The following is a 15,388-nucleotide window of genomic DNA, read 5'->3' on the forward strand; positions in this document are numbered from 1 at the left end:
ACAAATTAGATCACAACACAAAATATTTATAAAACATGCTTAAAATGGTTAGGAAAAAAAAGTGGTGAAGAAGAAATGTTGCTGAGTATACTTAGTGGAATTATTTAACTTGACAGAGGAAAAAAACAGAACAATTGCTACCTCGCTTGCTATTTTGGTTGCATATTTGACATGTAATAAGGATGGTGTAATCTCCAAGCCAGTAAGGTTTCTGCCCTTAATGGACTCTTCAAAGTCCCTCTTATATTCTTTCTAATGAGAGTAAGAAGAAAAAAAGCAAAATAGCAAATATTTATTACATTATTTTTAATTATATTTTAAAACTTCTGGGAGGATGGAGAGGAAGCAGCAGTATTAATGTCATGATCTTCTATAGTCAGTGCTGCAGACAGAGAAAGAATAAATCCTCTTTCTGTTGAAGTTCATGAAACAGCTCATTACTTCCAATGGAAATATGACCTGATCCTGTCTTTGTTTTTTTTTTTTTTCTCCTACTTATATAGGCAGAGAAAACATTCAATGGAATCACTCAAACATAATGACTTAGGGCCTTATACAAGTGTTTTTCAACATGTATAAGCCTTCACCTGCAACAGAACAAGATAATACTTCAAACAGAAAATAACTGCTTCAGGAAATAGAATGACAGGTCAGCAAAGAACACTGTGACAGTAGAGACAAACAGGAAATAAATGAGTTTTTCAAACATAGAGTTCTCAGGTGAAAACAAGAAACAGCATGCTTTCTGTGGACCGTAATAATTGACATAGTATACTCCTGTTGCAAATATTGAAGTGATGTGTATTTCATATTACATTTCTTGTAAATACTCAAAGATTTGCTTAAGCTTCATTTACTGACAGCTTCTTGATGAAAAATTACAGAAAATATACACTTCATAGTGACAGAGGAAAATTTCATGTATTTCAAATACAGTATTTTATTACCAATATAAAGAAACGTGTGATACAACAATAATTTGTCAGTCTATCGGCATTCACAAAACAAAAGTATAACTGCATGTCTAAACCACTTTAACTATTTTAACTATTTTTTTTTAACTATTTAACTATTTTTTTTAACTATTTAAACTAACTTTAACTAGTTTAACTATAAAAATAAACGTTAAATTATCTTTAGTCTATCGTTGATTTTAATCTTACCTCACTCTGCATGAGCTGAGATTCCTTTGCAGTAAGGTATGTTGGAGTTTCAAAGTCCAACATAGGTTTACCTTTTTCCTTCTCATACTTTTCTTTATATTTCACCTGAGAAGAAAATAAAAAAGTTACCCTTCTAAATAATCAAAGAACTAATTCATCAACTAAGATTTGCCTACTGTGGTTAACTGATATCTGGTAAAAAATGAATTTCTAACACTGTTTATCTTCCTGAAATCCCTATTATTGATCCTAAAACGTAAAATCAAAAGTCAGCCTTGCAGCAAAATGTGTGTGGTCTAATATTCTACCGTCATATTTCCTGTTGCAAAGAATATGCAGTGTCAGCTCTGATTTCAAGAAATAACTGATCACAAGAAGGAAGACAGGTAGCTGCAAAAATCTAACTTGAAGGCACTGAGATTGCTCCTGACCCTGGTTTGATTCAGCCAGTTACATGTTAATGGATTGCTGGAATGTTAGGGACAGGGCTTGAAAAGATGCAGTTCAGCATCTTCCTACCTAATTCTATATATGTCTGTCCAGGAAGTAAAAAGTCCACCAAAATGAAGATATTCTTGCTTCAACTTACAGTATCTAGCCTTTAGGGCATCAATTTTCAAACTGTTGCAAGAAGCAATGCTATGTCTTTGGCTCAGATTCCAGTCTCAAACTAGTGCAATGAGTGGTGACTTACACTACAAACTGATGAGCAACTATATTCTTAGTGCTCTGCTATGTAGTTTTTGCTCTTCCATGCTATTATTCTGCACCAGAACAATACCTATAGTCCTTCACATTCTAGCAGTTACTTCTCTCTCGCTTTAGGGTCAATAAATACCTGGAACAGAGAGGACTAGAGACTAAATTAGAGGATAAATTTCTGTGGAATGATTCACTATTTGCTGTATTCCAGAGGGAAAAGGTGTCAACAGGCACATCTAAGAGCAGCAGTAGATATTGGTTTCATTAAAGGAATTATGTATGCAGAAAAATAATGGCAGAGCTCTCCTTTGTATCACTTGAGACTAGAATGGATAAAGCAACTGAAAGTATACTGTCAACAACAACCCTACCGTTATCAATTTCCGGTTTCCAAGATAATCGAATCTTCTTTTCTATAGATGAAATTACCCCCAATAAATGTGTTATACTGTGTAGCAAGATCCAGATACAACAGGAATAAGTAACTGAGATCTACTCTAGAATGAAGAGATCACGTGGATAGTTTGCATGTGTTTAAATGTGCAGATGCACGAGTATTTCTCATTGACTTTTGTTTTCTTGAGTGTGAAGTGTTTATAGAAAGGCACAGAAATTACTATACATCACAGAACTTACTAGGTTGATTTCAGTGATGGAGACTTTAGTACTCAATGATTGCAGTTAATGGGAAACACGCGACCAACTTACGTGGCTCTGTAGTTCTGATGCCTCCCTTAGGTGAACCTGTTCAAGATTATCTGGCACCACAAGGTAGTGACCCTTACTCTTCTCATACTGCTTCTTGTACTGGTACTGAAGGGAAGGTGTCAAAAATCATCTCAATAAAAAAAAAATCCCTCAGCAAATTTACTTCTTAGGTCCAATCAAAGCAACACTTCAATGGAACATCAAAGAGAAATTAGAAAGACAAAAAGCTAAACAAAAACAAGAATTTTAACTCCCAGTATCAGATATCACTTTTAAAGATGTGGGTGAAAAGTTATCTTTTTTGATCATTTCGATTGCAGCAAAGATATTTAAAAACAAAGATAAAAAAACAAAAAAGAGAGAGAAAAAAGTAAACAAGAAAGATAAAGAAAACACAGTGGATACATGAAAAGGCTGTGCCAGGCAATAATGACTTTTGTCTTTTCTCAATAAAATTATTGAGCACTTTGTTAGACATAATTCTGTACCTCTATATTAGGAGGATGTTAAACATAAAAATGAAATGAAAAAGCAGACCAAAAAAAAGTTTTAAATATATTAAGCAGTAAAGAAAAAATATAAAAAAAAGAAAGAAGAAAATAGTATTTGTTAGTGAGGTGCAATCAGTTAAAATGTAATAAAGAATGAATCCACTAAAAATGATTAGAGGATTTAAAACACTAGCAGTTCTACATCTAATAAGGATTTCACTTCCCAGCGAACAAATGTGACAAAGTTGCTAGTTGGCTAGGAAACAACCATTAGAACGTAGAGAAGAGATCACTACCAGGTGATGTACCATGAACAATAATAATTGCTCCCTTAGCAATCATTATGGAAATAGTTAGCAGAGATCAATTCAGAATGGAATCAGCAGGAATGGGAAAATCAAATGGATCTGGTGTTAGTTAATGAGCTTACAGCACTGGCGAGTTGGCTTGTACTCAGGACATGGTTCATGATCAGCGATTCAGACATGTCTGTAACAGGCTTATGAAGTTTCTTTAAATCTGCCTTGTATTTCACCTGAAGATAAGAAAGGACAAACATCAGAAAAGAAGGCTGCTGATAAAACCTGTGATGCCTAATGTGTTAATAACACAAAGGAGCTCTTTCCTATAGGACATTTGAAACGTTTAATTTCCCTGTAGGAAAAGTGTGAGCATACCTCACTAGCTATGTTGTGAGCATCTTTCATGGTCTTGTAGATCTTAGCCTCCTTTAAATCATACTTGGGCTTTTTACCCATCTCTTTGGAAAAATTCTCCTTGTATTTCACCTAAATTTAAAAAACAAACAAACAAACAAAAAAAGCATATTACATCTGTTCTTGAGCATTTGCTTGTTTGGCTGCAGAAGGCAAAGAGACCTGAGTACACGCTGATTTTAAGTGGAAGAACAAAAATGCAGTAACTTGAAGGCATCCAGTGGAATAAAGGTTATTTTAAAGATCACCTGACTTGGAAAGAAAATCTACATTTGAATTTACAAAATATCACTAGCAATTTTTCATTTGGTGCATATGTAACACCTCCTCACTGTAAAAATAGTGACAGACATAGTCAAAAGAAATACATTGACAACATACAGATACATTCCGACAACATACAGATACATTCCGACCCTTTGTGAGATGAAGAATTCCTCATTCAGTGACAGCTATACGTACATAAAAGATACCGTATTTCACAAAGAGACAAAAACTGACATAAGCATAAAGAGTATTTTTTAAAAAAACTTTTAACATACTTCTTGCTGAAATATGTGCTTTAAAAACTACCTTAGGACATATCAGCACTGAAGATGGCAATGGAACAAATACTTACATACATTGTCATACACAGACTGGGTTTTGTATGAAACAGAGATAAAGAAAGATGATAACGATCACATATAGAATAGTGATACAATTAGTTACTAGGAACTAGGTTGCATAAGAGACTTAGTAACACTTCCAAACCACATCAGATTAACGTTAGCAAGGTAAACCATATCAATGTAAATCGATGTTTTAGCAGACCCAGGCTGGAGGCACATATGCCAGGTTAGATGAATGAGTTTTGCTAATGGCTTGAGTTACGGCAAGTCCTTCATCATGACTTGTCCCATCCCACTACTGCTAAAGGTCAATTCCTCACTATTTCTTGTGGACCTGTAAAAGGCTGCTTTATTAGGAACATTTTTGGTTTTAGTGTGTGTACATATATAAATATATATCCACAAAAATGAACAAAATTGTTTCAGAGGAATTAGAGAAGATTGCAAGGAAATAACTCTAAATATTAAAGATTGGCCCTCAGTAATTTAGCCTTAAGTTCTGACTTTTCTAAACAGATCCCACAGTTAGCAATTATGCCCATCAGCATTAGAGTAGCCATCAGTAGAAAAATTCTGAGGATTTCTCATGTCTTCCCTGTAGTAGTATTCTGACTGCACGGAAACAGGTGAGGCAACATTTCTTTCTGCTTACCAATCCACATCTATGTGGAGATATTTTATACTAAATAAACCAGCAATGCTCACACTTGGCCTAAAGAACAACCACTGAGAATTGTCATTGTCTTTCTGAAAGAATTTGATTGTTTTCAGGGCCAAAATAATACATGTAAGAAGCATACATAAAACTGTGGTTGATAAGGAAAAAGGATTAATGGTTCTTCAGAAAAGAAAAAAAAGATCTCTCTCAAGAAATATTTATATGAAAATTGAAATGAAAGAAATAAACTACTGAAGAACTGATAGCTAAGTTGAGGAACAGCTGAATCCTTAAAAAAGCTTTTTAACTTACAATGACAATTACAGAAATGTAAACAAATAATTTTATATTAGTAGAAAAAAGAAAGATGCTTGAAAGCAGAATTAAATCACATTCCACAATCAGATTTTACACTTCTGAATTCATTGGCATATTCTTGTCCATACAAGCTTGTCCACATTGCTCATGCTGTATTGCACTGCCTCTCTTTTGCTTTGCAAAATATGCCAGCATTCAGATAAAACACACGAACAGGCAAATCCACAAATTGCTTAACCAATGTAAGAAAACAATATCAACATTTTTGACATAAAAGGAATCAGTATTAGTTCTGATCTCACAAAAATTAAAATCAAGACGTATACAAGACTGTTAAGTTACGCAAGCTATGCAAAATATGATGAAGATCAGACCCGTCATGCCAAATTTTTTAAACCCAGATGAAATGTTATTGGAAGATCTATGCAAAATTGAAAGCAAGGATGCCAGACAGATGAAATACAACCAAAAAAAAAAAGGCAAGTGGATTAACAAGCTGCTTTATAAGGAAGCTTTATAAAGAAGACATTGCTTTACAACGAAGAAATTTATGAGAATAAATACCCAAGAGAAAAATAAAATGAAAGATGATACCAATTAGTATTTGCTCCCTTACTCCCCTCTAAAATAGTTGATTTTCTCTCAGGACCAAAATAATCTCAAAGTTTAAAATACTAAGAGAGAGATGGCTAGTATTGGAGCAAAAGCATGGAAAAAGAGGAGCTCATTATATCTGAATGGGAATAAACATAATTTCTTCTTTTTCTTGCAGTTCAATTGTTCCAGACCAGATGCCAGTTTAAGAGTCCTTGGTTCTACTGAAATTTTTTTATTTTTTTATTTTTTTACTAACAAGCATGGTGGCTGTCATTCAAGCATGCGGCAGTTACATGCAGTAGTCACAGCTAGATATGGAAAAGCCATAATCCCCCTTTTTTCTTTTGGAAATCCAAGCACAGAATTGAAATGCAGAGATCTACCTGATGCCACTTCAGAACTGCTATGCAGCTATAGGCTTTTTGTTTTCCAAAGGTTTTGAGATGGAAGAAATGTAAGAAAATATGCGCCCTCAAATCACTACAGTGTATACTTCTCAGAGCTCTAGGGTTTAATCATACACTGTGCTTCCATTATGCCAATCCAGAACAGATTAGTTTAAATAGAAGTTTGAACAGAATAGTTAAAATACAATTCAAGTGTGAATCTTCTGCATAGGGAATGACTGTTTACTAAAAATAACCTGCACCATTTTTGAGTTTGTCATATAAATATTTGTTTTTCATACATTCTCAGGAAAACCAGCTCAAGCTTATATGGCTGGTTTTATTTTTTGGGGTGAAAAAGGGTAGCTTCCACGTTACATGAATGTATTGGACACTTCTATTATAAACACTGGAAGTTCCAAAACCATCATGAAGGGCACAGGGTTTGAAGCCTTATGTAGTTTTTCTGAAAGAGACAAATTCCCCATGCACTTAAATCCCATGCACAGTCTTTCCAGAGGAAAAAAAGAGAGCAGTCTCACAAGTTTTGCTACATTCAACACCTTTGACACAAAAAGACCTGGTGCAACTGGTGCATCATAAACCATTTAACAACTTGGAATTGTAAGTGCACAAGAGATAGATGCATAAAAAAGGCATTCCCAGCTGTGTCACTTAAAATTATCTTACATGACTACTTAGCATATTAGCTTTCTTAAACGTTCTCATCCATGGGGTATCATAAGATGCAGCTCCATGCCCTCTCATATGGCGCTTGAGGTATTCCGCCTATAATGCGTAGCAAGAGAGCAAGATCAGAAATGCAAACAATAATAAGATTAAAGCATGAAGTGGTGAGTAGAACTGAGGACCTGGTGAAAAAACAAACAAACAAACAAAAACAACCACAGAAAAGCATGTGCTTCAGAATAATTGGAGAACGTGTCCATTGCAAAATTAAACTACACAAGCTTCTATCAATATAGCATACTAACGCCAAAGCAGAAGATTCTTTCAAAGGCACAAAATAGAAAGAAAGTCACCAAAAGAAACAGAATGTCCCTCTCATAAGGGATGAGTAAGAAGAGCTAGGTAAGAGGCTGCTTCTTTTAAAGCCAATACTCAGAAACAGGGGAAAAAAAAAAAAAGAGAGAAAGAGAGAATATAGCTGACACATCAGCCTCAGTCCTTAAAAGATCTTGTCATGGCATCATTTAGTGTAAGAGAATTATATTTGCATACAGGTGCTTTTTTTTTTTTATTTTATTATTTTTTCAAAATATTCTGCACAAATGAATAACTTATCTGTGTCCATTTCACCACTGGAGACAAGAGAGGTGCTACAGCTTCTGGGCTTTTGCAGAAAATGTTTTTTAATTCCAGCAACCCTTAATTTTCAGGCAACCCTTTCTTGAAAACTATCAGCTGGCTTTTAGAGGTAATGATTGTCTTCTGTTTTGATCTTAAGGATGTACAGATTTATGCAACCTGACAACTCTGGACCAACAGAGTCTTGTAAAATAATTCTCTCCGTATCAACTGTTTCAGAATTTCACAGAATTTATAAATTTTTAAGTGACAGTTATTCAGGTACCTGTACATTTCTATGTTCTAACTTTCCATATTCCATCAAGATAAGAAACTGGACATCGTAGAATTATAAATAACATTTTTAAGAAGATGGAAACACTCAAAGATTTTAGAGATGACAGGATTAAATATAGAGAAATTATATGCCCTGTCTCCGCACTTCTATGAATCCTCTCTGCAGCCCGTACAGAAGGATCACTTCTGCTCCCATTGAAGCCAGCAGACTTTTAGTATCTGGGCACACTTATCCACCAGCGTAGTCTTTGGGAAAGTGACTGGATGCACTTTGGGAAAGTGACATACACTGAATGGATATAAATGACTTGAAAGAAAGTGGTGAATCACATCTGGCATCACTGTAAGCAAAATCAGACTCTCAATGTTTGTTCAACGAAGAAATAGCTTCACATCACGACTTAATTTTTACTTTAACATGTTCCTTTATAAATATTTCCTTATCATTTAATCTAGAAATAATTCTAGTTAAAATATTAACATCATTCTAGAAGTTAATGTTATTTATTTTCTCTCACTGCTTCCAAGTTTCACAAATGTTTTATTATTACCTGACTAGTTAGTTTGGACACCTCTTTTGCCAGTTCAATATCCGGACGTCCCAGCATGGTAACACCAATGCCAGCTTCTCCACGCTTTTTATATTCAATCTAACAAAGAAAATCAAATTAAAAATGTATAGTTTAGTAGCGATGAAATACCCTTTTGATTTTACTGTTTTTAATAGTAACATTACTGCTAAACATTATACAGAAGATTTTAAAAACCACTCACATCACTAATTAACTTGGCAGCCTGAGTTGCTTTCTTAATATCTGGTCGATCTGCTATAGGTGTGTAGTGGAGTTTTGACTTGGCATCTTTCTTGTATTCAATCTAAACCATGGTGACAGACAAAGGAAAAAAGAATACTCAGGTTTGTTCATGAGAAAGATAGCTAATAAGGACACAGAAATGCTGCTGGGAAAGTACATGATGTTTTTTTTTTTTAACAATTTCACAAAGAATTGGTTTGGGAATCTGTTTTTGCAAGTGGTCAAGTTACATATGAAGAAATGAGCATATGCAATTGTCTGTATTTGAAGGAATGAAAGAAATTATTAAATGTGATTTGCATTAGACTACTTCATGTTATTAATTATAAATATGAATATCAAATAAATCCTTTATTTCAGTGCAATTTTACAGCTGTAAATATTTGTATGTTTGTCCTTCAGAATTATACCTGAACAGGGAGGCTGGGAGGGAATCCAGATGTATGTAAATTTTTTTTTTGTCAGCTGATTTTGATCGACTTTTCTTACATGAATTACTTAGTTCATAAAACCACAAAACTTACTGTACTCTGTTTTTTAGCAACTTCCATGGCATGTTTCACTTCAGGAGGCTCCAGCATGATAGAATAATTAGATTTGCCTTTCTCCTTCACAAACTTCTTTTTATAATTTGTCTGTTAAGAGCAAACAGAGGCATGGAGGCATGAGTTTCATGGTGAGGTAAATGCTACTGAAACTTGGAAATAAGTTCACTGAAGCTGTTAAGACAGATAAAATGCAGTCTCCTGATTCTCATATCTTATGATCCCCAGCTAGTTTGTCATAATCTACACTTTAGATTACAAAAGCTTGCTATTTAGAGGCGATGATTTGTGTTTAAACTGTTTTCTATTAAAAATGAAATCCGGATTAAGGGCACCCATTAGAACTCCAGCCTGTCACTTTTCTCTAGAGTATTTCAACAGCTACCCCAGAAATGGATTTCGCTCTTTGTTAATGTCTCCTCCTGGTAGGAATTTGTCTTTGCTGACTCCTTGGGCATTTTATGTTGAGACTCAACCACGCAGACTCAAATATGCAACAGTCTAATCAATTATATGTACCAGTTAGTAACTTCACCATAAATTGGTATTGCACTAGTTACTTACTTCGCTGACATTCTTGGTCACTTGTTTCACATGAGCCGTGTCTCTTGTCTCAGGCAGGGTTGTATAAGACCCATGTGGTAGCTGTTTCTTGCTGTGTTCTTTGTATTTGTTCTGAAAGCACAGAATTAAAATAGGTAAAAAACAACATGCACACACACACACTGCCGAAATATTAACAGGATGTACTTAAAAATGACTAAAGAACTGTCAGATGTGTTACCTCAGATACCAGAGAGCTGACATTCTTAGCCAGGAGGATCTGAGGTGTATCTGGAACAACAAGGCACGTTCCTCGAGCTTTGTTGTGCTTCTCCTTGTATTTTATCTAGCAGTGAGAAAAGATACCATTTTAAGCAGTGTGTATCTTGTTTTGTAATGATTTCCAAAGAGATTACTGTAGTTGTCACTGCTTTTTAGTGCAAAAGTTTGCAGATCATCTCATATTTTGCTGTTTTCCAAGACAAATTTGTTCCAGCCTACACATTCCTGTAGCTCTCAATTGTAATTTAATTAATATATTGAATATATTGCTAGTAATTGTTAAAAATACATTGTTGTAAGCACAAGCTATACCTGCAGCTTTTTTTTTTTGTTTTGTTTTCTCCAGGTAAGATTTTCATTTCAATAAGAGGAATCTAGAGATATATCAAAGGTCCGGGGTGTTCAGGCAATGTTGAATGTAAGTATTTATTTAATATGAAAAAACATAAACTAGGCCACTGACATTTACAAGACCAAATTTATTCAGATTTGCTAATTTATTAATGAAATAAATCAACTAATGAAATGTGACTGAGTTCCACTTTTCAAACTGTCATTCTTAATCCAATCATATTGCCAGTAAAGTAGCTTACATAGGATGTAAAATTCAACAAAAACAAAAATTGAATGCTCAAGTACTTACATCACTTGACAAGATGGCATTATTTAAAGCCAGTACTGTGTTTTTATCATCTGTGACAGAGAGTTTGCATCCTTTTAGGAATTCCCGGTCCAGTTTGTATTCATACTGCAGAAATTAAAAAAAAAAAAAAAAAAAAAAAAAAAAGATTAAAAAAGGGAGTCCCAGATCTTCAACATTTTTTTAATTTTGAAAAAGAGAGATGTGGGGAAAGGGACTATTCAGTTTATTCTGATTTTCTTACATCACTCTGTTGCTGAGACGACTTGGCCGCTTGAACAAAGTCAGGTCTATCAGCAATCCAGTGCCAATGAGCCTTGGCTGCTTCATATTTCTTCTTATAATCAAGCTGTTCACAGAGAAACATGAACAAAAAAAAAAAGTCAAAGTTGTGTACTTTACAGATCAAACTGATGCAAATTCTCTTTCAGTCTGGAACAATTAATAAGGGAAGATGAAAGAAACTGCATTTTCATCAGATTAGGGCTTTCCTCTGAATCATGTGCAATCCAGTAGGAGCCCACTTGCTCTAGTTACTCCACTGCAGGGTCAAGAAAGGAACATGAATGACTGGAAACTGTCATAACTTTGAGGAAGGTGAGTGCTTTCAGTTATTTGCCTATTGCAGTGGATGTTGGGCCACTGGTAATAGAAAACAAACAAAAACTTCCCATTAAGCTCTTACTCTGTCTACAAGAACATCATCACAAAAAAATTCAGGTATAATTATGCCTCTGTCAAAAAAAAAAAGAGGAGCCAGAATAATAGTAGATGTGTGACGTGGAAGGAATCTCAGGTGTCTTCAAGAAGAACTTTCAAGAATGAGCATTTGTGTATGAAATAAATTAACAAATATTTTATGCAGCAGCATAAGAATTAAAAGTAATGTCCAAGCTCAAAGAATTTCAGTGGAATTGAAAATAATTTCCCTCAGTCTCCGCTCCTAGTCCCAACCACTGTCCATAAGAAAATTACAGTATTCATAAAACTGAACTCACGTTGCTGTTTAGCTTGTAAGCATGCCTTGGAGTCTTAATATGAACAGAATCTACTACAACATTGCAGTGAGATTTATTCCTCTCGTACACTTCTTTGTATTTCAGCTAAAGAAAGACAAACATAAAAAAACGTTTACAAAGATAACACATAAAAGCTATGGTCAACAAGAAAAGCAGCAAAATATTAAAGCCATAATAGTAGCAATTGCCTCTGTAAAGATAAAATCTTGACGGAAGAAAAATAATTTATATCACTAAAATGGAAGTAATGGAAGGCTAAAACATACTTACAGTAGGTCACAATATTTACTTTACATATTCACAATATCCGTAGCAGAAATAAACTAACACAGTAATGGACGACGTGCCTAATTCAAGGCTGCACGAAAGTCACTAACCAATATAGAAAGAAAACCCAGATACAGACTTCCCAAGTACAATGCAAACAAAATAAGTTCACTCTAACAAGAAGCTTTTTTTATGACAGGTTTGCACACACATTAAAAATATTACTTATCACAGCAAAAAGTTTATTATTTGTGTTTTTGATATTACAGACAAGGATGATTTACTTACATCACTTATTCTGTCCTTGACCTTGCGCACGTGCAGTAACATAGGTGTATCATGAATTGTAGTATAGCCCTTAGGCTTCGCTTTGTTATATTCCAATTTGTAGATAATCTGAAGATACAAATTATAGATCATATTATTTCTCCAGTCTTGGTGTCAATGGAAAAAAATCAAGATAAGAAACATTTTTTTTTTAACTGACTACTGAAAATGCCATATTTTTATTATTTTCGAAGGTCAGAATTCAAAGAAGGAAGTATGCTTGGTAGGGACCGACCACACTTACATCGCTAATCTGTTTGTTGACTTTTGTAGTCCTTAAGTGTTCTGGAGTATCCACAACTGTAGTGTACTTATCTTTCTTCTTTTCATAGTCTTTTTTGTACTGAACCTGGTGATTGGCAAAGAGAATACATTAACCACGCAAACCAAGACAAAACATCTTCAGGAGATAAAGGTTTACATTCACAAACAAAGTTGCAAAATCCTTTCACCAAAGCCAGTGAAAGTTGAACATGCACAATAAACCAAACTTTGCAAACCCCTTATTTGCCTTAGAGGCTGCCTATTTGCAAGATTAATTTTACACTTATTTCATTGGGTCCAGAAACTTTGTTTCTATCTTAAATCTCCACAACTGAGTTAAAAAAAACAATCTCAGCAGAAAGGTGACTTTTTGAATTCATAACAGGACAAGATGTCATTTTAAAATATTAATTTGAATAAAGATAAATGTAAAACATCTTATACAACAGAAGATAAAAGCATTCACTGAATAATTATAATGCCAGGCTATTTTAATGGCATTGATAGCAGAATTTGATAATTTCTTCCTAAAAGTTCATCTTGTCCTACTCAGGACTCTACCTGGTTCTCAGAGAATTCAGTGAGAAAAGACTGTACACCAATAATAGTAATTCTTTGTAGATAGCCTCAAGGCAGGTAGAAAAGGTTAGAATACATTTTTTAAAACTTTCATCTTCTATCTTGTATCAGAAAATAAAACCATGCTTTTAAACAAGACTGAGACAGACAAAATATAAAAAATTATATACAAACAACAAATCAAAACACAACATCAACTCAGAGGAACATACAGGTTAGGCAAAGTGCTATTTTTTTTTTCCAAACATACTCAAACTTACCTGCAAGGAGTTTTTAATGAGGTAATAAACAGAAATCCACCAATCGATTGAATAAAAATGTCTAGTAATGATCTTCAGTTCCATAATACTAACAAAGTTTATTAACTGTGCTTATCATGACATCTCCCTCACTCTCATGTAATTGGTTTCTATTGTTGCCTTTCCAGTGTATAATTTATATGTTATATGCCAGTTTAATCTGACCCAGTCAGGAATCATTTTTGTCACTGAAAGGAGTAAGGTAAGGATACCGCTTAGCAGATCTGATTTCAGAGCAGATATAAATCTGCTATAAATCTGCTATAAAACTGCTATAAATCAGTTAATTAATCCCATTTTTTCCCAACTGTTACAAGCAAAATATATATGCAGGAATCTGTCTTAAATGAAGGTGGACTACAGAAATTTAACTTTTCATGATATCATTTACAGGTCGTCTTTTATATCATCAGAAATGCTAATATGTTAGGCTCTTTTTTTCTGTACGAACCAATAGAGGAATCATAATCTCTACATAACAGCACTCCCAACTGACAGGAGAGATTATTTTTGTTTATAAAATCTATTAGGTGACCGTGGGAGGACTGTTTTGCTAACCTTACTTAAAAGCAGAAAGTAGAGCAAGAAGCTGATGGAAACATGACTTTGACTGCAGACTTGGGCGCAGTACTCTTCCTACATCACTTCCAAGGTCACTTAGAAGTAAGACATAATTCTCTTCTGTATCTAGGCACAATGTGTCACCATTCTCAAGCAGAGTGGTAGATAAATGTTGTAATCTACTCACCAAATTACTTTGTCATAATCCTACTGAATTAAGGAACTTATGTTATGGGGGGTGGTCAGTCCGAGAAACAGTAGCAGAACGAGAGGAACAGCTAATATACAGTATCTTAAAATGTTAAAAAATGTGGAAAATGCTCTTTATGCAATTATGTGAATTATTACATAGAAGGATATATATCAATTATTTGTTATTAAAGGAGGAAAAGGAGGCAAGATCAGCCTGAGCCAGGTGAAGCTCAACTCACAGTAAATATTTTTTCAGATAGTCTGTTCTCAAAACTATTTTATCATAGCCAGCATTAAGCACATGGAGAAAACTTTGGAGTCTCATATCTGTGGATACTTAAGAGAACTCACAAGCATTAAATATTAGAAGTCCAAGCAACTAAATTGTATAAATAATGTCTCCTACAGCAGCAGTTCTTCGTATTACCTGGCTCCATAAGTATGTGTTGTAGAGAGCTGTCAGCATATCTGGCCTCAGAATTTCATTACATCCATGTTGCAGGAGCATCTTGGCAAAGGATTTATATTTTTTCTGTGCATGCAAATGGCAACGAAGTACAAAAGAGACTTGTGAACACCATAAACAAACAATAACACAGCTCTAGATCCCAGACACTTTGAGAGTGGAGAGATTTAGGCAAAGTACTATATGTATTCATTCACATGTGCATACAATTTACATCTATATAATTAAAAATGTCAAGGGTATGTATTGAAAGATTTTAATATTATCCTATTAAGGAAATTACGAAAATATTTTTGGGGAGATAAGAGTAAATTATAGATAAAGGCAAGGGCACTCAAAGATCACATATGCTGCTGCTGCTTTATGTAGAAATGAGTAAGAAGATAATATTTGTGAAAGTCATTGAAAGAGAGCTAATAAATAAATGCATGGTACAACATGCATTTTTTTAAAATCTCTCTAATGACTTCAACAGGCCTTAGATCAGAAATTAATGGAAGATGATGTCAATTGATGCACAATATATGAAAGTACATACAGCAGAGATTAGCTCACTCAAAAAGTAATAACTCTTTTTGGGTGGCAAAACAAAGACTGTCTGATCTGAACTAAAACATCACAATATCACAGGTGA

At 34.3% G+C, this 15,388-nt stretch overlaps 1 protein-coding gene across 19 annotated transcripts in view; it reads right to left on the reverse strand.

Annotated features, from left to right (window-relative positions):
* Positions 1 to 15,388, reverse strand: part of NEB (nebulin) — a 124,277-nt gene that overhangs the window by 21,317 nt on the left and 87,572 nt on the right. For 16 of the 19 annotated variants that reach the window (XM_066999863.1, XM_066999880.1, XM_066999876.1 and 13 more), the window contains 16 exons: positions 12,638 to 12,742; positions 12,355 to 12,462; positions 11,779 to 11,883; positions 11,025 to 11,129; positions 10,784 to 10,888; positions 10,100 to 10,204; positions 9,880 to 9,990; positions 9,295 to 9,405; positions 8,730 to 8,831; positions 8,507 to 8,605; positions 7,041 to 7,139; positions 3,742 to 3,852; positions 3,495 to 3,599; positions 2,574 to 2,678; positions 1,164 to 1,268; positions 142 to 252 (listed from right to left, as the gene is read on the reverse strand). In XM_066999863.1, the coding sequence (XP_066855964.1) occupies positions 142 to 252; positions 1,164 to 1,268; positions 2,574 to 2,678; positions 3,495 to 3,599; positions 3,742 to 3,852; positions 7,041 to 7,139; positions 8,507 to 8,605; positions 8,730 to 8,831; positions 9,295 to 9,405; positions 9,880 to 9,990; positions 10,100 to 10,204; positions 10,784 to 10,888; positions 11,025 to 11,129; positions 11,779 to 11,883; positions 12,355 to 12,462; positions 12,638 to 12,742 (1,692 nt within the window). Of the gene's footprint in view, positions 1 to 141; positions 253 to 1,163; positions 1,269 to 2,573; positions 2,679 to 3,494; positions 3,600 to 3,741; positions 3,853 to 7,040; positions 7,140 to 8,506; positions 8,606 to 8,729; positions 8,832 to 9,294; positions 9,406 to 9,879; positions 9,991 to 10,099; positions 10,205 to 10,783; positions 10,889 to 11,024; positions 11,130 to 11,778; positions 11,884 to 12,354; positions 12,463 to 12,637; positions 12,743 to 14,715; positions 14,821 to 15,388 lie in introns of all 19 variants that reach the window. The other 3 variants (XM_066999881.1, XM_066999865.1, XM_066999882.1) reach the window with 2 other exon arrangements.

Source organism: Anser cygnoides, chromosome 6 (assembly GCF_040182565.1).
Source record: "Anser cygnoides isolate HZ-2024a breed goose chromosome 6, Taihu_goose_T2T_genome, whole genome shotgun sequence".
In the NCBI taxonomy this organism is placed as follows: Eukaryota; Metazoa; Chordata; class Aves; order Anseriformes; family Anatidae; genus Anser; species Anser cygnoides.